We start from the raw sequence: 20488 nt of genomic DNA on the forward strand, positions 1-20488 counted from the left end.
ATGACAATTTGATCGAGCAAGCTAAGTATAGGGCGACAGTAAATTGTAAGAATTGAAGTTGCTACATTATTATGAAAGAAAGGTGAGGTATAATTGTACGAGTATATAGATGTATACGCGATGACACTACTTTTTATTAAAGAGTCTAGCACAATGCATACACGAAATATATGTATAAATATATTAGGCACCCTAATCTGGTGATGAACAATTGTCAAACCAAATGTCAAACCAAGACGTATAGGTCATGTTTAATTTAATTAAACTTAATAATGATTAATAAAGTTTGTATGAATTTTATGTTTTGGTCCATTATACAACATTATTCGGCCAGTCTCATTAAATTTAGTTGAAGTAGAAGTACCATACAATGTCAAGTTTAAAGACTAAAATCAAGCTAACTTCTAAATTAATCAAAATAATAAAATTATTGATCTGAATTAAGGTAGAAGTGCAAATCCATTCCAATCAAATTATTTAACAGAAATCTCAAAACATCCCACCAAATTGTAACCAATTGAAAAGAGGGGAATTGTACGTAACCAACAAACTAATTAAAATTTTCAACGCCAAACTTGAGAGTTGAGTATATTGAATGATCACATAATATAGTTCCTTGAGAGTTTTATCCATTTGAAAAATCTAATTATCAAAATTCAAAAGTTTCAAAACACATACTTGTATTAGTATAGTAGCTAGTACTTTTTATCTTGATCACTTGAAGTTGATGATATGAACTTGTGAACCAAAATCTAACGAACTTGATTAGAGGTGGCTGCGAAAGCTATCCTATTTGTGATAGAGATAGACAAGTTATCTTTGTCCCCATGCAATCATGCATGCATACATTAGTAGAAGCTTTGATTGGATATGTTATTACGATTTGAATTTTCAAGTCTAATATGATTGTTTAATTTGACTAATTAAGTTTTAACCTATTTGTATACTACTACGAAATATAAACATAACGAACATTATTAATTGAGATTTTGTTAATTTGTATATTTCTTTAACACCCAAACTCACTACAAGAAAAAGGGTAATTAGCGACGGCCAAAGTAGTCGCAAATCCGTTGCAAAAATGGATTTGCGACGGATTTGCAACTACTTTGGTTCGTTGCCAAAGACCTCGTCGCAAATCCATTTTTGCGACTAATTTTTGAACAGTCGCAAATTTAGCGACAGATTTGCAACGCCTTTGCAACTACCATTTAGCGACTAACTTTCAAATTTTAGCAACTAAATTATTGTCCGTCGTAATATATTTGCGACGGATTAGCAACTACAGAGATCAATGTTTTAAGACTATTTTTGCGACGAATTAGCGACTGCAAGACCAAATTTTTGCGACTACGAGACTAAACTTTTGCGACTACGGAGACTAGTTTTATTGTGACGGATTTGCGACTATTGAGACTAATGTTTTTTGCGACGGATTAGCAACTACATACGAGACCAAATTTTTGCGACTACAAAACTAATTATTTGTGACAGATTAGCGACTACTGAGACTAATGATTTTGCAACTAACCAATTAGTCTCTAAACCAAATTTGCAGTCGCTAAATATTTGCGACTAACTATCAATATTTGAGACCATAATTAAGCGATGACCAATATTAATCACAAAACAAAAAAGGTACCCACGCATAAATTCAAATAACCAAAATGTTAATTTGATTCAAATATCCAAAATATCAATCAATTTTGTATCAATGTATTAAAAAACAATATTTAACTCATATGACTAACACTACTACAAATCCCTTGGTTTTTGGACGCTATTGGTTCGACGTTGTGTATGGGGTGTCCACGTAAAAATAAATTCCCGCTTATTTTCGACGCTTTTATGTGTCGAATCAGCTATTGACAAGAAAAAGCGTCGACAAATTTGTATGATTTACACGTGACTCAAGGCAACCCAAGGAAAATAAAAAAAAAAAGAAAAGAAATATCAAACACCGGATTATACCCACGAATATACCCAAATTACTCTCTCTCTCTCTCTCTAACTCTTACATCTCAACACCTTAACACAAACTCCTTCGTCACTGAAATCCTCGAAATCCTCTTCTTCGATCTCTCAATTTCTGGATTTTCTCTCCTCTTCTCAATCATGGTGCTCGAGGTTTTTCCTTCTACTCAATCTCATATTAAATTGCTTCCTAAAACGATTTCAAAATTAGGGTTTTCAATTTTACTGACATTCTATTATTCCCCCTTTTTTATTGGAATTTTCAGGCGACTATAATCTGCATCGTCAATTCGGAGTGGATGCGTAATGGTGATTACTCGCCCACCAGATTTCAAGCTCTTTCTTATGCTGTTAATGTCATTTGCGGCGCTAAAACTCAGGTTTTCTGTCTCTCTCTTCACTTCTTTTAAACCCTAATTTACAATTTGGGGGTTGAATTTGTTATCAATGGTATTTTTTTTTATGAATTTGGTAGTTAATTGTGGATATTACTTGATGGGTTTTGATGTTATTGATTGATTTCGTGTAGTTTAATCCGGAGAACACTGTTGGAATTCTGACTATGGATGGAAAAGGTGTTCGTGTTTTGGTCACTCCCACCAGTGATCTTGGAAAGATATTGGCTTGTATGCACGGTTAGTTTTCGTTTGATATATCATGAATTGATTAACATAAATCTTGATTATGCATGTTATTGAATCTGTTGCTGTGAATGCATGATTAGAAAACAAAGAAGTTATATTGAGTTGTTGTGAAATTACATTGAGTTTTTAGTTATTGTGTCGTAGAAAGCCATCGTATTTAATTCTAGGGTTTGACTGTATGGCGTGTTGGGTGTAGGGGATTTAGTGAGCGTTTTGGCTTACTTACGCTTCAATTATTTCAGGTTTTGGTCTAACTAAGAATCTCAGTTGTTGCAGAATTTCATTCGGTTTGTTTTACTACTTATACCCTATTCATTTTCTGGGCTGGGTGGCACGCTATGAATTCAGAAGATGCGTTAATTGGGTTTCAAATTCATAGGATTTCACCAATTGGGTAGAATAAAAAATACAATACAATTTTACATGATTGTTTACATTTAGAGATATACCGTGTATAATAGAACAAATGGAGTATTAAAGTGGTGAGTAATTGGTTTTAGATATCTGAGAAAACAAAGAAGTTGCATACATTTCACCATTCCAGCTTTTATCACAATTTTCTTTATTTATTATTAACTTGGACTAATCAATCATTTGATGTTGCAGAAGAAAAAAGAACGATGAGCTTTCAAAGCTTTATATGCTTGCATTAAGTTATTATTAATATTTTCTGAATTCTAAAGCAGCTTTGATCGTATTACTTTGGTTAAAGTACACATACAATAGTTAGAAGTTAGTTTCAATTTTCATCGAAATTAGTTAAGATACCAAGCTAAATATCTAAAAATTCTCATAAAAGATGTGTAAGCATTCCTATTTTGGCAAGGTGATGAATTGCTTGGTTTTGTTGTGTAGTTGACGATGGCTAGGCACACTTGAGCTTTATTACCATTACCTTAAGGTTTAATCTGTAGCTCGGGATTACGAGCTCAGTAAAATAAGAAGTCAAAATGACACTGTAGCAGAAGTGGCCCCTCTGATGAAAAAGAAATTTAGTCTTAAATAGAGAGTAAGAAGACCCCGGGATTGAACAGATGAGTTTGCTGAGTCTGAAATAGTACTGATTATCCTCTCTAAAGAAATTTGTCATCAATGAGGTATGCTGCTCTCTTTTACACATGTTTGTTTTCTCACATGTCTTTGTTTCCTTGTTATTCTGCTTGAAAATCTGAAATCGAGGTCCTTATGGTGCTTCATAGTAAGATATTTTAAGAAATTTATTGATTCAAGAATGTATTGTTCGATTCTGTAAATGTGCTGGAAAAATTTGTATTTTGTGAAATCGACCAAATCAGAAATATAAAACACTTAGTAAATGTTATGCTCTTATTTTGGGGTTTCTTGAAAATCAGCTGAGTGATTGGAAGCACTCATTTAGAAAACCATACTCTGCTAAACCTGGTTGGGAATTTTATTGTGAAAGGAATGATTAATTTTGTTAGATACTTAGACATTTGTTAGATATTTAGACTATCCATATTGCTTGATTGCTTGCTACATTGCATCTCTATAAATGTGCTAGTGTACTTGAATGACTGATTAGGTCATTTAAACATGATTTAAAGTGATATATGGTGCCTCTTGATAAAACTTGTGGACTAGAATTTGCATCCACAAATAATTTTATTGAAGTAGTATTTAACAAATAATAGAATGTGGTAGCGAAATTGATCTTTCATTCGCGGGAAAGAGTGACTTAGCTGTAGGAAAAGTGGTCCTAGGACTGTAGTTTGTCCTAGTACTTCATTATGTTAACTGTTTTATATACCTCTTTTATCGTCTTCCTCTATTTCCCCTCTAAAAACTCCTGTATGCCTAATGCTTGACCATCATTTTGCTTTCATCAAGACAAGCTTAATGCTTGACCATTGTTTTGCTTTCTTATTTCCTCTGTTTGTTTGTGTCTCTCCTTTCTACCATTCTATGTCTACTAAACAGACCAGACTTTAGAAGCTTTGCAGTCAAGTGCTTCCCAATCCCCATTGATCTATATTTCTCAGTTACAAAAGAGGCTATTGAAAGTTTGAAACTATGACTAAATCATTTTCTTAAACATCTCCTTCTAGTGGTTTCCATAATTGTTAATCTGGAAGATTTTCTATAGTTAGGGATGACTGTTTGTGATATACTAAGTGAGACATAATGAAGTTTTATGCATGCCAGTGGTGAATTACTACTATTTCGAGTAGAATTTTTGGGATGAATTTGATATAATGGTCTGGGTCATTGTGGTAAATTTTGGCTGGAGTCGTATGCCATTTTATATTGTTAATTTTTCATGAGTATCTTTTTAGAAGTACTGACTGGTAACCATATCAATCTCACTCCCATACATATACCTTGTGCTTGCTTATTTGTGTTGCTGTAATCGAGTATATATGGAATTTTTTCATCTCATAAAGTTATTCCCTTATTTATTCCTGCAGTGTTTGTATGGAGGGGCACTTTACCTATTATTTATATTATCTTAGCTTGGACCATTCTCTCTTTTTTATCTTAGCTTTGCATATTCACCTAATATTTATACTATCTTGGACCAAAAGGCTTATTGCTTATGAATTTTTTAGGGGGTTTATAATTAAATTAATATTGGCTCCATCTTGCTGCCATAGCTTAAGCCGAGTGCGGTGCCTTTAGTTTCTGAGCTTTGGACTGAGGTAAGTAGAGGAACCCATGCTTGCCTCGGCTCATTATCTACATTACCCTTAAACTGAATACTAAGCTGAAATCCAGAATTGGATCCAGCTCTGAATTTCAGAACTGAATTCAGAGCTGAATTTCATAACTGAATTCAGAGTTGAATTTCACAGCTGAATTTAGAATTGAATTCAGAGCTGAATTTCAGAACTGAATTCAGAGCTGAATTTCAGAACTGAATTCAGAGCTGAATTCAGAGCTGAATTTCAGAGCTGAATTCAGAGCTGAATTTCAGAACTGAATTCAGAGCTGAATTTCAGAACTGAATTCAGAGCTGAATTTCAGAACTGAATTCAGAACTGAATTTCAGAAATGATACATTTATACTTAAGTTGTTGCTTAGCAGACTAATCTGATTTCAATATGTGTTTGGTATTTCATGCAATCAAGTTCACTTTTGAGTTTTTGTATGCTTAAAGCTTATTTACAATTGGTGAATGAAATGGCTATTTTAAGTTGTTAATAATCTGATAGGATTATTGTGCTTCAAATGCACCTGAATGCACACAAATTATATCTGATGTGTTAGTATTAGTCATTCTGGTATTAATTCAATTCATGTTGTTAATAAAATTGGTAGAATTTTGGTTCTATCTGATGGGTATTTATATCTATTTGATCTGCAATTGTTACAGCCTGTGAAAAAGTTGGGATTCTAAAGGGTGTTAATGTTGTTGCTAGAAGGGTTTGTAGTATTGAATCTGGAAATTCTAATTGGATTAATGAACAGGGAGTTAGTAGTAGTGGTAGTAGTGTAGGTGGGAGGCTTATGAAAAAGTTAGGTGGCGGGGTTAGATCGAATGGGGTGAGGTTTAAGGAATTCAGTTCTAGGGGAGTGGATAATGATGGTGCCTACCTTTTTGTGGTGGCAATGGGGAAGAAAGTGGTGTTCATTGAGCTGAATTCAGGCAGTAGTAAGCATGATCGAGAGGTCGATGCGAAAAGTGGGTTGTTCGTGGTTTTGAAGGAAATGTCGTGTATTGATGGTGTGAAGAGTATGGCTTGGCTTGATGATTCATTGATTTTAGGGACTGATAATGTTTATAGTTTGATGTCCTGTATTACAGGGCATGTTGATTTGATATTTTCACAGGTTGTAACAATTGCAGATCCATGCAGATCAATTGCTGTTGGTGGTACCCTAGTATTTGGTAATTCTGGTATTTGATTGCAGATCAACTAGATACAAAAACACATCTGGTAATTCTAGTATATTTACAATTCATGTTGTTCTGCCTGACACGGCTGCTATTCCTTGTCTCAAATTGTTGTCAAAAGATAAGAAGGTGCTTCTACTAGTTGATAATGCAGGCATTGTAGTGGATAATCATGGACAACCCGTTGGTGGTACCCTGGTATTTGGTTGTGCTCCTCGCTCGATTGCTGAGTTATCTTTGTATGTGGTGGTTGCTAGTAATGGAAATTAAAGATGGAATTATAAGCTTGCGTGTGTATGTGTGTGTGTGTTTGTGTATGTGTGTGTGTGTATAAGCCTATATTGTGTAATGTACTAATTTATACTTTGTATTTTTTTTTTTTTGAAGATTGGAAAAGGCAATGTAGGTGCAACAAGAGAATAGCCGAAACACTTGAGCATAATAACAAGCGACTACATCGTCTATAACGCCATCGTCTATCTATTTTGGTTTTTAGTCTTAATTATTTTTTTTTTGGTGAAAATTTTTAGTCTTAATTATTTTACTGATGTATTTATTTAGGGACAAGCTACTATATTATGCGCTTTTTTTTTAATTAATTGTGTTGATGTTTTCGTTTATAAATTTGGTAATTTAATTAACTATGTACTCTTATTATTGTTGATTAATTATTATTGATTTCTTTTTTTAATCTGATCTAGTTATATAGAATATTTGTTTACTTTAATTTTAATGTTATTAATTTAATTTATGATAAATTTAAATAACTATAATGTATGTATAATGGTAATAATTTAATAAAAGGAATTTTTTTTTAAAAAAAAAACTTAGAAAACATTTCTAGACGCTTTTTAATGTCTACATATTTTGCATTTTTTCACATTTCAAAAGTTTCCCGCCATACCATAGGCTGACACGAATAAACGCAAGACAACAAAAAGCGTCACTAAATTTGAGTATGTGGACATGTAAAAGCGTCGCTAAAAAACTACACAAAGTTGGGAAAATGCGCGAAATTAGTTTTTCCAACACTTCGTATATTAGTTTAGACACAAAAAAGCGTCGAAATTACCATATAAAAAAAGCTACTTCAAACAAGAATTAATGAGAATGGAAAAGACCAGTTGTTCATAAAATTACCACCAAGAAAATAAAAATCACTTAGATGTATCACGAGAGCGGGTGACTGCAGGCGTAGGAGGCTTATAAGGACGGTAAACTTGTTTTACAAGTGATGCCATTTCCTGCAATGTTTTTTGCATAGCTAATTTTTCCTTCTTCCATGTAGCTTTTTCGATCTCATGATTTTCGACGAATTCCTTAGCACATTTTAAGCTCTCTGCCGCTATTTTTTGGCTTTCTTCTACCTTGTTATGGTTTTCTTCCGCCATCTTCTTTAGTTCTTCAACTTGAGAACTTAATTGAGAAATCATGGAAGGAGTGGAAGATGATGCAGTAGATTGAGAAGTAGGATCACTCTTGTAATACATATGTGAAGCACTCCCTAAACCGTAGACTTTTCCTTTCTTTTGCCCACCTACAACCTCCAAGTAGACTTTGTCGGGGTTTATCTCAATTCCTTTGTTCTTATATTCCTCGAGTTTTTCCATATAATCTCCCTGCATTAAGATATGTATTAGTAACTATGATCTCAAATGTTAAAACTTAAATAAACTAAATACATTTTAAAAAAAAAAAAACAACTATAATAAAAATACAAGCAATGACTCGGGACATCGTCCGGGATAAAAACTTGTTTGGACTTCTAAAACACAATTTAATTTAATTGTTATCTTATAGTCTTTCATTTTGGACATCAGATCAGTACATAGCAGTAAAAACTTGCCTTTAGATACCATCTGATTTATTTAGATACCATCAGAGTTTGGTTACAAAGTGAAAAGTTAGGTGATGGTCTAAGCAAATGGTATTGATGGCAGTGAGGGTCCAAGCAGTTATTAGTAAAATAATTTATTACCACTTGAGGAGTAGATATGCTACCTTGGCGATGGCCAGGGTCAAACTTCTCTAATGTTTGGCCAGATAACCGATTATCTCTTGCTTGGTTAGAACGTTTCACAAAATCAAGATGCTTACACTTATTTATGAATTCAGCTCGAACAATGTCTGTCATGAAACTAACTTGCTTATGGAGAGCCATTTTGAAAACTTGGTTCAATGTACCCCTAAGTCGGTCCCCAGCTTTTTTGTCAAATTCTCTCCTAGCCTTAGCATCGAACTCAGGTCTCCAAGTATATGTACACTGCACATAATTAACAAGTAAAGTAAATTATTTTAACTCAAAATAGCATATTATACATTAATAATTTTATTTCTGATTTATTTAACATAAAGCAGCCCAACTTCAGATTGTTGTCTCTAACTTTAGACTGTTTTATCTAGGCATGCAGTAAATATGGCCAGCAGTACCAAGTGAAATATAAATCAGAGTATAAATCAGATACAATTGTGTCATCACTCCAAAAGGGCAACAGAGTATATGCATTAATTTAATAGTTGTCTGCTACCTATATGGTCAGCCATTGGGTGATATATATTTGTCATCCCTTAAGCATCCAAACACTGGCTAACATGTAGAGCCTTCATGAAGATCAAACAAGATTCTGGCATACTAGCATTGTAGCCTCTATTGTGAATATTGTAAGCTTTCTCTAAATGTCGATTTTACAGGTTAATCTTTGCTAGGTAAATATATTGAAACGGTTTTAATGTCATTTAACTCTTAACATTCATATTGTACAAGGTAACATAAATAACACTGTCTTGAATGTCTACCACTCACTCACCGGGCCACCAAGCTAAGGTCCATCTAGGGTGGACTTTGCATAAGTAGATCTTTTAATAGAAAAAAGAGCAATAACCACCAACTCATTATCTGCTGCTGCTGCTGCCGGGGTTTTACGCATCAATGTTGATGCTGCTGTGAAGGAGGGATGGGGAGTGGGTCTTGGGGCTGTGATCAGAGATGACCAGGGCATAATTAGTTTTCAACATAAATGCAATCCATTAGTTTTCCTATAGTTGGGAGCTCAAGGGAGCTACTTTAAAGGTTAAACATAGAACAATAAATCATGATCATCAATCATCAAGAGTAACTCACTTCATCTAGATCAAACACAACTTGTCAATTGGCATTTAGTCTGACTGATTGGTTCCTAATACCAGTGCAGGAGTTAAAAAATGGCTAAATCTACTCTACCCTAATATGAAATGCTTTCCACATAGAATAGGCCATGCTTTCCACAAAGAATAAGAGACTCAAAGCTAATATTGAAACATGCAACTTCACTAGTTTAAGAGCAATGAATACAAGAGAAAATCTTAAATTCTAAACATACCTTAAACTCAGTGAACCAACGATCCCTAACCATAAGTAGCAGGTGCTGTATTATCTATAGTATTTAACTGCTACATCTGTGAACCAATATTTGCATTGTTCCTGATATACACAGGCCATTGAGAGGAGGAGAGCTGAACTGAATTAGACCTAAGCTTAATTGTAACTCTAATGTGAAGACAATATGTACAAAAAAAACAAAAAACAATATTTCTGGATTCGCAATTGGCAATAGAAACCAAATTAAAATAAAAAAATTGAACAAAAAAAACTCAATGATAACCCTAAAATTCGCAATTCCTAATTCTAGTTACTTACTACGTAGTATTTTTAAGAATAACCCCTTATAACCCATAAACATAATCGAGAAATACTAATTCCTAATTCTAGTTACTTAATTCGTATTATTTTCAAGAATAATTCTCGCATCTGTGATATTATCATATTAAACCAATTTGCAATTCAATCAATAATTAGATTAATATCAATTCGCAATAGAAACCCAATTAAAATAAAAAAATCGGACAAAAAACTCAATTAACATACTGTTATTCTAGCCCCTAACTTGCTGCCCCACAACTCAATTAACTAACACCTTATTACAAGAGCGTAATAAGGAATAACTTGCTGCCCCACAACTCAAATTAGGAGCAAACTCAATTAACATACTGTTATTCTAGCCCCTAAGTTGCTGCCCCTAAGTTGCTCTGATTTTATTATGTTTTTGAGCCTAATTTGCATTGTGGTTATCCTCATCTAATGGTATCCTCATCTAATGGCCAAGGTTGATGTCACATAGATGTCGGGAAATAAAACCGGATTTGATAATGACAACAATACACCTTATTCAACCCAGATAAGAAGATGAGGGTAGTGGGAAATGTGAGGATATCAAAATCAACATACGTAGTATGTAATTAACACTATTAAAAGTTTCTTAGTCAAGTTAACAGTGAATGACCAAGAAACTTGCATGCTTAATTACAAGTTCTTCACCCCTGACTCCCTGAGTCCTTACCCAAGTAGTTTGCACAACTCACAACAGCTATATGTTCACTAAGAAACCTGAAGTTGAAATGCATAACTCCAGCACCAATTCGCTTTAATGATTTGCTAATATATTTAACTTCATAATAACTCCAAACACATTTCCAATCCAAAAGCAACTCCAATTCTCCAAATAAGTGATCCATGATTACACATTATATAGAGGTGAAGTGAATTCAGACCAAGAAGATACTCAGAAAACAGAATGAGTGAATGCATTTATGCATTCGATGCCGGGTCAAGGTAAATTTTTATATCCAATTAGAATAACTTGCTGCCCCACTACTCAAATTAGGAGCAAACTCAATTAACATACTGTTATTCTAGCAACCACCCACAACGGTTGCCATGACAACCAACCAGCAGCAAATTAGGCTAAAAAACATAATAAAATCAGAGCAAACAAGAATTCAATTATAACTAGCGAGCCTCAATACCCTCTAATGAACAGGAATTCAGAGCAAAACGAGAATTCAATTAACAACAACCCCCCCCCCCCCTTCTTCATGAAATATACTTGTATATATTTTACAAATAATAGTTAAAAAAAAGGGGTCGAAATAACCAGAAATGGGATTTTTACATTGAAAATCATTCGGGATTTTTGCATACTCAATCAATTTTGATTGATTTTTAATTAATTGACTTCAATTAGACCATGGAAACCAAATTAAAATCAATAATTGGACCCAAAAAAAAATCAATGATAACCCTAAAATTCATAGTCGACAAATTACAATAAGCGAAGGGTGGAAGGCATTTAAACTTACCTGGGAAGAGACGTGGTGGCGCAGCGGAGCTAAGGAAGGTGAAGAACGACGGTGAGGGGCTGAGGGTTGATTCTCTTTGAAAAACCCTTCTGCGTGTATAAACCCGTACCCTTTCGACTTCCCGTAGATCTTATCGGTAACCGCCTTACAATCCTCGATATCGCCGTACTGCGAAAACGCACTCCTCAACTAACAACACACACAAGGTGAAGAACGACGGTGAGGGCTGAGGGTTGATTCTCTTTGAAAAACCCTTCTGCGTGTATCTTGAGTGATTAATTCTTTTTTTTTTCTTTTTTTGTTTTGTTTCACGAGTTAAATGATTGGATTTTTTTTTTTAGGAAGAGTATGATAGTTCTTGTTTTTGACGGTGAATAAGAGTATAAGATTGATTGATAATTCTTGTTTTTTTGGCGGCAATAACCTTTTTTTCGTTTTTTTAGGAATAAGGGGTTTTTTTTTAATTTTTTTTTATTATACTAAGGGTTTTTTTTTTATTTCTTTTTAATAAATATTAAAAATAATAGTAGCGACTACCGTGTTAGTTGCAAATTATTACAAGAGCGTCGCAGATTAGCGACCGCATAGCAACTATTATAAATTCGGTTGCAAATTTTGTGACTACTCGTCTTTTTCTGTCGCAAAAATATTTTTTACAACTGATTATTATAGTAGGCGCAAAAATCAGTCGCTAATTAACGACCGCATAGCAACTACTGCAAATTCGGTTGCAAAATTTGCGACTACTCGTCTTTTTCAGTCGCTAAAATTATTTTTGCAACTAATTATTATGGTAGTCGCAAAATTCCGTTGCTAATTCACCTTTTTCTTGTAGTGACTCTTTTTCAAGTATTAAAGGAATCTTAACAACATAATTAACCTAATTCGGTCAAGACGTCACTGTCGTAACCCCCTCATGGAAATTACAAGGCGACGTCATATTTAACAAACTTAATCGCACGAGACTAATCTAACAAAAATAATATTCTTTAAAACAATGATCGAGATGAATAAAAACAGAACCTTAAATGAGAAAAACTTTAAGATGGAGTATTTGCAAAGAAGAAGTAGTAATCTGGGCTAATTCGTGAATTCAAGCCCATACATAAAAGCCCACAAAGATAATAAGTCGGTCCACATGCCAAGTTACCAATCCAACTACTCCCTCTATCCTTAATTGTTTGCCACAAACCATAAATTCACTTTATTAAGGCTTTGGGCAAAAAATGGTGCACATGGGTTGATACAAATATCAATGATGAGAGAGATAGAGAGAGTGCAAGTGGGAAAACATGCCAAAAGTAGTATGGGGCAATCTTTTGAGGACACCTTAAAAAAGAAAGTGGAGCAAACAATTAGGGATAGAGGGAGTATGTGTTTTAGGCCCTGTTCACTTCATCTTAAAAAATTAATATTTAGTTCTGTAAAATTAATTTCAGTTTAGTATTAATAAGTTCAGTTCTGTAAAATTAATTTCATTTCAGTATAAAGAAGTTCAGTTTTGTAAAAAAAATTCAGTTCAGTAAATATAGTTTCAGTTCAGTAAAAATCAGTAAAGTTAAAGAAGAAATATAATAGAAAATCAGTAAAAATAATTTTAGTTTAATAAAAGTAATTTTAGTTAAGTAAAAATATCAGCAATAATAATTTCAGTTCAATAAAAATAATTTAGAAAAAGAAATTTTTTGTCAATTGCAGCCATTTAAAAAAATTGCAAATTACAGCCTAAAAATTGTAAATCGCTATCCAATTCAACTTTTTCATCGGTTTGCGTGTTGAAAAATACTCCCTCCGTCCCAAAAAGAACGACCCATTTGGCCAAAATTTTGTCCCAAAAAGAATGACCCATTTGCATTAAAACACCACCAATTTGCAACAATATTTGTGCAAAATTAGCTTCCCCATATAAAAATTTGATTTTCCATGTTATTTTATTACTTTCTCTCTCTATTTTTTTACAAACCCCATGTAAATTTATCTTTCCAATATACTTTTACTTCTTTTTACTTAACTTCCTTAATACCCGCGTAATCAACCCAAATCAGTCGTTCTTTTTGGGACGGAGGGAGTATTTGGTTAAGGTTTTAAGAGCCATTTAGTCCCTAGGGATCCGAAAAAATAAGTGCCTCGTTTTGCTTAACCAAAATGTATCGATTTGCGGGCAACTATTTTTCGCTGTAAAAACGAGGCACTTATGTTAATTTTTTGACAATTCCAAGGTCAAATTAGGCCCTTAAGAGCTAAAATCTTAACCAATCTTTTTTCGACACGTAAACCAATGAAAAATTTGAATTAGGTTGCAAATTATAACAATTTTTGGATTACAATTTGCATTTTTTTAAAAATAATTACAATTTGTAAAATACTAATTTTAAATGTCAGTAATTTGTAAATTTTTAAAGTACTTCTAGTCTACTAGTAATGTATTTCAATTCAAAGTTCAAACTTAAATAAAAAAAAAAAAAAAAGTATTTTTACCCGAACAAAGAAAAAAATAATAAAGAAAAAAAATTGGTGAAAGGAAGAAAAGGCAAGTGAATATCGAATCGCAGTGAAGCTAAAATTAGGGTTTTTCTCACTCCACCATAGCCGTTCCTTCCTCTTTCTCTCTCCTGTTGAATTTCTGAGTGAGGAAACCTTCCAACAATGGCGACCATTGTTCCAACAACCGAGGAAGATCCAGCTCTCACCGTTGTTCGTTTTGTTTCCGAGCTTACTTGGGCTGACGCCGGTGCCGAGGTACTTTAGGATGTTTTTGGTTTTAATTAGGGTTTTGATTCTGAGTTTTTTGTATTTTTGGCTTGATTAGATTGATTAATTTGTTTTGAATTGTTGAATTTGGGGGAAAACAATTGAAGGTTGCACAGCCTCAAGTTGCGAGATTATGCCAGGAGGCGCAGGAATGTATGGTGATGGAGAGATGGATTGATTTGGCATCGCTGATTCTTACTTCCGCTGATTTGGTTTTCTCTAAGGTTGCTGAGAAAGGTAATTCCTTGATCGGTTTCGCCTTTCGGATTATTATGGAATGCATGATATTTTGATATGTTAATGGTTTTTCTATAGATTGTGTTTGAATTGGTTGTATATTGTGATAAAGTATTGAATTTTTGAGGTGTTTGTGGGTTTTGTGAGGTAGTGGTTGAGTTTGGATTAAATTGATGATGATGATGATGAATAACCTAGGAGGATTTGAGAACTTAGCATTGTTGTTTGCGTTGCGATCACCAATCAATGTGGTTGTTTTAATAATTTTACTGTAGTGAGGGTTTCAATTAGCTTTATAATTATAGTACTCAGGTTTGGGTTGGTCAAATGCTGAATTGCTATGAGCTTTACAATATTAGACTTCTTTACTCTAATAATCCTAATATCTTCCCACTCATGTATGACATGTATCTAACACCTCAAACAAGCTTTTCTGCATCCGTGTTAGATACTACCAAGATCTAACACCTCCTAGGATCAGTTTGAGCACACTTGAGTGTTTCTATCCACTACTCCACTTTATTAAACGAACAAAGCTTTTGAAGGGCAGAGATGTAGTCAGAAGTAGGTATAAGATGTTTTTTTGTATACGTGTTGAGCTAGGTACTAGTTGATGTATGTGTTCGGTGCTCCAAAGAGGAAGACCCTCTCTAGTTCTAGTTTTTTAGCTTTCTTTCTAATGAAAGTTGTTAGAGTTCAACTGGTAATATTGACCTGGGGTGACTGGTTAGTCACTTCATGTGTATCTTTAGGACTTTAGGGTGTGTTAAAGTTGTAAGAGCTCTAAATTTGCTCTTATTATTTCTGGTATCTTCCCAAAATTGTGGCATTCGAGGGAGATTTTGCTTGGCATCAGTGCTAAATTACATGACCTGGGAGACATGATAATTTACAAACTTGTGAAAGTTGCTGATCTTTTCAACTTAGGTTGTATAAGGTAGGATTTATGTTATACGAATTACAGAGTTGTCTTATGACTGTTGAACATCTTCCTTAGACATCTCCTTGATCGTGTAAGTTAGTTGCTGTTATTCTTTTAAGAGACTGCTGACTGACTTCAACAGTAGTGAGCTAGTGACCCCTCCCCATCTCAATAAACCCCCCTTCATTGAATTCATCGAGTAGGATATGTTTTCTTGTACTGAGTCACTTATAATCTCCTTTTACCTCAGATATTGAGTGCATCTACACAGTAATTTGCAACCTTGTCACAAAGTCTGAAAACCCCGAAGAGGTTTTGGAGATCGTGAAACTTATTTCTGCTAAAATTGTTCAACAACCAAATGAGAAGCCTGCTCTGCGACTGAAGATGTACATATCTTTTTCTTTTTTTTTTTCCAACTCCTTTTCCCTTTAGCTTGTAAAATTGGTCAGACATTCTAATTTAGTGTGTTTATGTCCAGATTGTTCAATCTTTATAACCTTCTTGAGGACGCATACAGCCGTTTCTATGTTTACTTGAAGGCCCTCAACCTGGCTACCAGTGGTAAAGTTACTGAGCATGTTGTACCTTCCATCAAGAAAATTGACAGTTTCTTGAGTGAATGGAATCTTAGCATCCAAGACCAGAGAGAGCTTTTTCTTGCAATTTTCAACGTTTTGAAAGAGAGTAAAAGGTATTCTATCCTTTCCCCTCCCCCCTGCCATTGCCACATAAATGTCTTATTCCTTTTTAAATATTTTATAATGGTGCTTGAATTTTGTACTTTCAGCTCTGGAAAGGAATCATTCAATTTCCTTTCGAAGTATTTGGCAACTTTTTCTACTGAGGATGAACAAGCTTTGAGTGAGGCCAAAGAGGAGGCCGCCAATGCTATCATAGAATTTGTGAAAGGACCTGACATGTTTCAGGTATGTTTGTCTGCTGTTTATATTTTACTTCAGCAGAGTTTAATCTGATATTATGACCAAGGTATGTCTACACCATTAGTTAAAAATGGGGCTTGGCCGCTTGGGTGACTGGGTGGGTTGGCTGGAGTATGAATTAAGGCTATGAAATTATTTTCCTTACATTTGCTCTGCTTTTGAAGGCTTACTCTTCAAGTGCAGTTCACAGTTAATGAAATTATGTCACTTTAATTGCCTTGGATGATGATATACTTTGCTAAAATGTTTTTTTTTTTTTTTTTTTTTTTTTTTTTTTTTTTTTTTTTTGCTGGTTTCTTATGCTTGCATACCCTTATTCTGAAAAGGAGGATGGGGGATCGGGTGGGTTCAAGTTATTTCCTTTAAGTCTTTGGTTTCTTTTGTGAGTCATGATAATTCGTACTGATATTACTATTTCGATTTCTGCCCCTTCATCTGACATGATGGACTAAATTTTTTTTGAATGTATGTTTTATATGTCACAGTGTGATTTGCTGGACATGCCATCAGTGTTACAGCTAGAGAATGATGCTAAATACTCACTGCTTTACCAACTCTTAAAGATTTTCCTAACTCAGAGGTTGGATTCTTACATAGAATTTCAGGCAGCAAACTCTACCTTGCTGAAGAACTACGGTAAATTGCATTTCTTGTACATCAGATCTTTGTACTGTTTGAGAGCTGAACCTTTTATGAAACAGATTCTTGTTTTAAATTATATTTGGAAGAGAAAGAATGAATGGAGTATATATAAATCATCCCTCTCTTACTAAATTGACTTACAAGCAACTCTGACATGATTTAATAACCGAGTAGTCCAAAATGATTTTGTATAGTTTGATGGATAATACAAACTGACTTACATTTCTCAACAGCCTGACGAGACAAACTGTATTTGAAATCGTGATGATAATATATATGAAGTATAACAATAAAGATTTTGCTCATGTTTCTGGCTATATTCAGTTTATACCTTCACCTCTTTGCCATTCTTAGGCTTCAGGCTCCTTTAACCTTAGTTCCCTGATTTCCTCGGGTGACTATTTACTTTAGTAGAAAATAGGATTTTTACTGTATGCTTTGTACTTCAAATGGAAATAATGCATGTGAAGTGTTCTGTGTGCCTATGATATGGGGATCTATGTTGCTTGAATTTAGAACCTTATTTTTGTAAGTAAGACTTTGTCACAATTTATGATTGAATTGCTATTGTGATGTATGCCAAATGCTGTGATGAAGGTCTTTGTTTTGGAATTCAAAACCTCGTTGGTAACATATAATTTTCTCGCAATCGATGATTTCAAATAAAAGCTAGTTTTCTTCTCTGTTATTCAAGGAAGAGATATGAAACTGCCTTCGTTTTTGTAGGTCTTGTTCATGAAGATTGTCTGGCAAAGATGAGGCTGATGTCATTAGTAGATCTTGCCTCTAGCGAGTCAGGGCAAATTCCATATGCTCTTATCAAGGACACTCTTAGTGTGAGTTGCTTCCCTACTTAATCAGGTTTTAACTAGTCTGGGGTTTACCTTTGTTAATATTATGCCTTGTGTAATTCAGGTCAATGACAATGAGGTAGAATATTGGGTTGTTAAAGCCATTACTGCCAAGTTGCTCGACTGTAAGATGGACCAGATGAATCAGGTCGTCATTGTGAGGTATGTTCATGAAACTGTTCATATTACCGTGTCATATCTTATTAACATACCATATCTTATTAGTTTTTTTTTAAAAAAAATTTGCTGATCCCTTTCTATGTGCAGTCGTTACACTGAGAGATTGTTTGGGCAACAACAATGGGAAAACCTTCGATCAAAGCTAGGAACATGGAAGGTAAGGCTTTTTGAAACATCCTCCATCCCAAAAGTGAAGTGATTTGTCAATAATTTTAGGCTGCAACTATCATGTAATAATTTGTGCTTGCTACTTTGTTAACTTTCTATAATAGGGCAATATTGCAAGCGTAATCAGCACAATCCAAGCAAACAAGGCAACCGAGGATGCCACACAGGCAATGCAGAGCATGACAGTTCGTTGAGATTCAGTGTCTTTTTTTCCCGTCACCTACACCTACACCGTTAGAAATCTTAATTAAGGGCACATTAGTTGTAATTACCCTTTAATGTGTGGCGGAATTGAAATCCAATCCCGCGATTTTGACCGAGGTTGCTTTGTGTTCCATAATTGTTCTTCAATATTAATTTGTACCTGTAGACAATTTCTTTTAGCGCAATTTATATATTTTTTCCCCACTTAAAAGTATGCTTTGTATGTTTTCATCCTTGAACTGAAAGCAAATTAAGGCACTGTTAAATTATCCCTTCATAAGACACCCTGTTATTGACCCGGTTGGCCTGTCCCAAGTCGCTCAATAATTAATTGAAATCGTGAAGTATTTTAAGATCTAAATCCAACTTTGCAAGTTTCTTCTCATCTTTGAAGAATTCAATGGACTTTTAAGGATAAACATTTGCAAATTATTTTAATGAACGGTACACCCGGGAGCACATAATAGGTTCTCCCAAACAATTATACACCACCAAATAATAGGTTCTCCCAAACAATTATACACCTTAATTCTAATAACTTTAAGGGCTCAAGGCTAATAAGTTTATAAACGTACTTTGTATTATTTTAGAGTATTGTTAACAAAATCCTATAAACAATTTTATAAATCCAATATGGTTTTCAACATTAGAGTGCTAAGTAGTCAAAGGTAAAAATATTGACATAGTAATAAATATAGAGCTTATTATATAAATGCATTATTAGAATAATGACAATTTTGTTGAGGTGCATGGAAATGATAAATGGTGATACTGATGGTTCAAGAACAATGTCGTATGTCCAGTTGCGTAAACCATAATACATGGCATTATAACAACTAACATCCAACTCTAACCGCAAAACTTTTTAACATCAACCTTGACTTATTATTCTGGAAAATTAAACCATGCAAAAGATGCCCCCAAATATGTGTAAACTTAACTTCTTCAACGGAAATTATGTGTCTTCATTATTCTTCTATTTCGCCAGCTGAGCTAAAATTTGTACTTTCATGCATAGCATTACAAAGTTACTTACAAGACACCTATGTTCCACGCGTTCAAACACCTCGACTATGTGTATGTTTATCTTAGTTATTAATCTACAGTCAGTAAGATAAGCGATACTGAATTAGTAATAGCTTTACATAGAAGGTAAGTTGGTAAGGAACGTCCCTTAGCTTCATTATAGTTAAGATGATTCTCATGTCCGGTCCAGATGCTCATAGTCATATTGTTAAAAATGAAAATGTGATTTTGCAACCATTGACATGAATGCCATAACATAACCCAAAATTAACATAAATTAGCAACTTGAATGAAATGACGACAAATCATGCATTATATATTTATATCTGTTTACTATTTCGCCTTAGCAATTTACATATGACATGAATATTTATGCATGAAAAATTGGAAAATCTATGTAGCTTTTATCATTTAGACTTTGGATTCTTTCACGTCCAACATTATTTTTAGTTCATATCACAAACTCACAACCACCTGTCTTAGTATATACTAGCTTCCATGTGTAAGTTTTCTAAACTCTAATGTAATTTTTTTTTTTGGTGTTCTACCCGGTTCACCCTTTGGGCTAATCCGGATTTGGGGATTAGTTCTGGGTGGTTAGGTTTCAGTCCCCTCCCGATTGTTGTTGCGGGGGATTGAACACGAGTCCTCCCTACCAAGTGTAGTCCCAATCACCACTACACCAACAACCAATTGGTTAAACTCTAATAGTCTAATGTAATTAATTATGTGCATATATATAAACTATATATAAGTACATATCTTTAATTTACAAACTCATAATAATATTTATGACTCAACTCACTTATATATAAAGAACAAATAACAACTTGACTCTAGCCTACTCATCTATCTCTACCGCCAAGAAAAAAATATTATTACAAGAAATTAAGAAAAATAAAATGTCCACTCTTGT

The 20488-nt window shown here is 34.0% G+C and overlaps 2 protein-coding genes across 2 annotated transcripts; both read left to right on the forward strand.

The window, feature by feature from the left end:
- The first annotated feature begins 1997 nt into the window (after nucleotides 1–1997).
- LOC145638459 (26S proteasome non-ATPase regulatory subunit 4 homolog) lies at nucleotides 1998–7317 on the forward strand. The gene is made up of 5 exons (XM_081689423.1): nucleotides 1998–2127; nucleotides 2241–2354; nucleotides 2504–2609; nucleotides 6383–6466; nucleotides 6594–7317. Exons 1-5 carry the CDS (start codon nucleotides 2116–2118, stop codon nucleotides 6740–6742), a joined length of 465 nt encoding a protein of 154 aa, XP_081545549.1. The 5' UTR covers nucleotides 1998–2115; the 3' UTR covers nucleotides 6743–7317.
- Nucleotides 7318–14155: 6838 nt separating this feature from the next.
- LOC145638460 (uncharacterized) lies at nucleotides 14156–18760 on the forward strand. Its single transcript, XM_081689424.1, has 10 exons — nucleotides 14156–14386; nucleotides 14506–14635; nucleotides 15808–15946; nucleotides 16039–16251; nucleotides 16348–16486; nucleotides 16987–17137; nucleotides 17870–17979; nucleotides 18059–18156; nucleotides 18262–18331; nucleotides 18447–18760. Exons 1-10 carry the CDS (start codon nucleotides 14294–14296, stop codon nucleotides 18534–18536), a joined length of 1233 nt encoding a protein of 410 aa, XP_081545550.1. The 5' UTR covers nucleotides 14156–14293; the 3' UTR covers nucleotides 18537–18760.
- Nucleotides 18761–20488: the final 1728 nt, after the last annotated feature.

The sequence above is a fragment of the Chenopodium album genome, chromosome 7 (genome assembly GCF_948465745.1).
Source record: "Chenopodium album chromosome 7, dcCheAlbu1.1, whole genome shotgun sequence".
NCBI classification, from domain to species: domain Eukaryota; kingdom Viridiplantae; phylum Streptophyta; class Magnoliopsida; order Caryophyllales; family Amaranthaceae; genus Chenopodium; species Chenopodium album.

Excerpts from the sequence above, each read along its gene's own strand:
- LOC145638459 (XM_081689423.1), top strand. Across the intron at positions 2,355-2,503 it reads TTTGCGGCGCTAAAACTCAG|TTTAATCCGGAGAACACTGT; the intron begins GTTTTCTGTCTC and ends GATTTCGTGTAG. Across the intron at positions 6,467-6,593 it reads TGGTGGTACCCTAGTATTTG|ATAAGAAGGTGCTTCTACTA; the intron begins GTAATTCTGGTA and ends TGTTGTCAAAAG.
- LOC145638460 (XM_081689424.1), top strand. The coding sequence starts at position 14,294 with ATGGCGACCATTGTTCCAACAACCGAGGAAGATCCAGCTCTCACCGTT. Across the intron at positions 14,636-15,807 it reads CTCTAAGGTTGCTGAGAAAG|ATATTGAGTGCATCTACACA; the intron begins GTAATTCCTTGA and ends CTTTTACCTCAG. Across the intron at positions 18,157-18,261 it reads AATCAGGTCGTCATTGTGAG|TCGTTACACTGAGAGATTGT; the intron begins GTATGTTCATGA and ends TTCTATGTGCAG.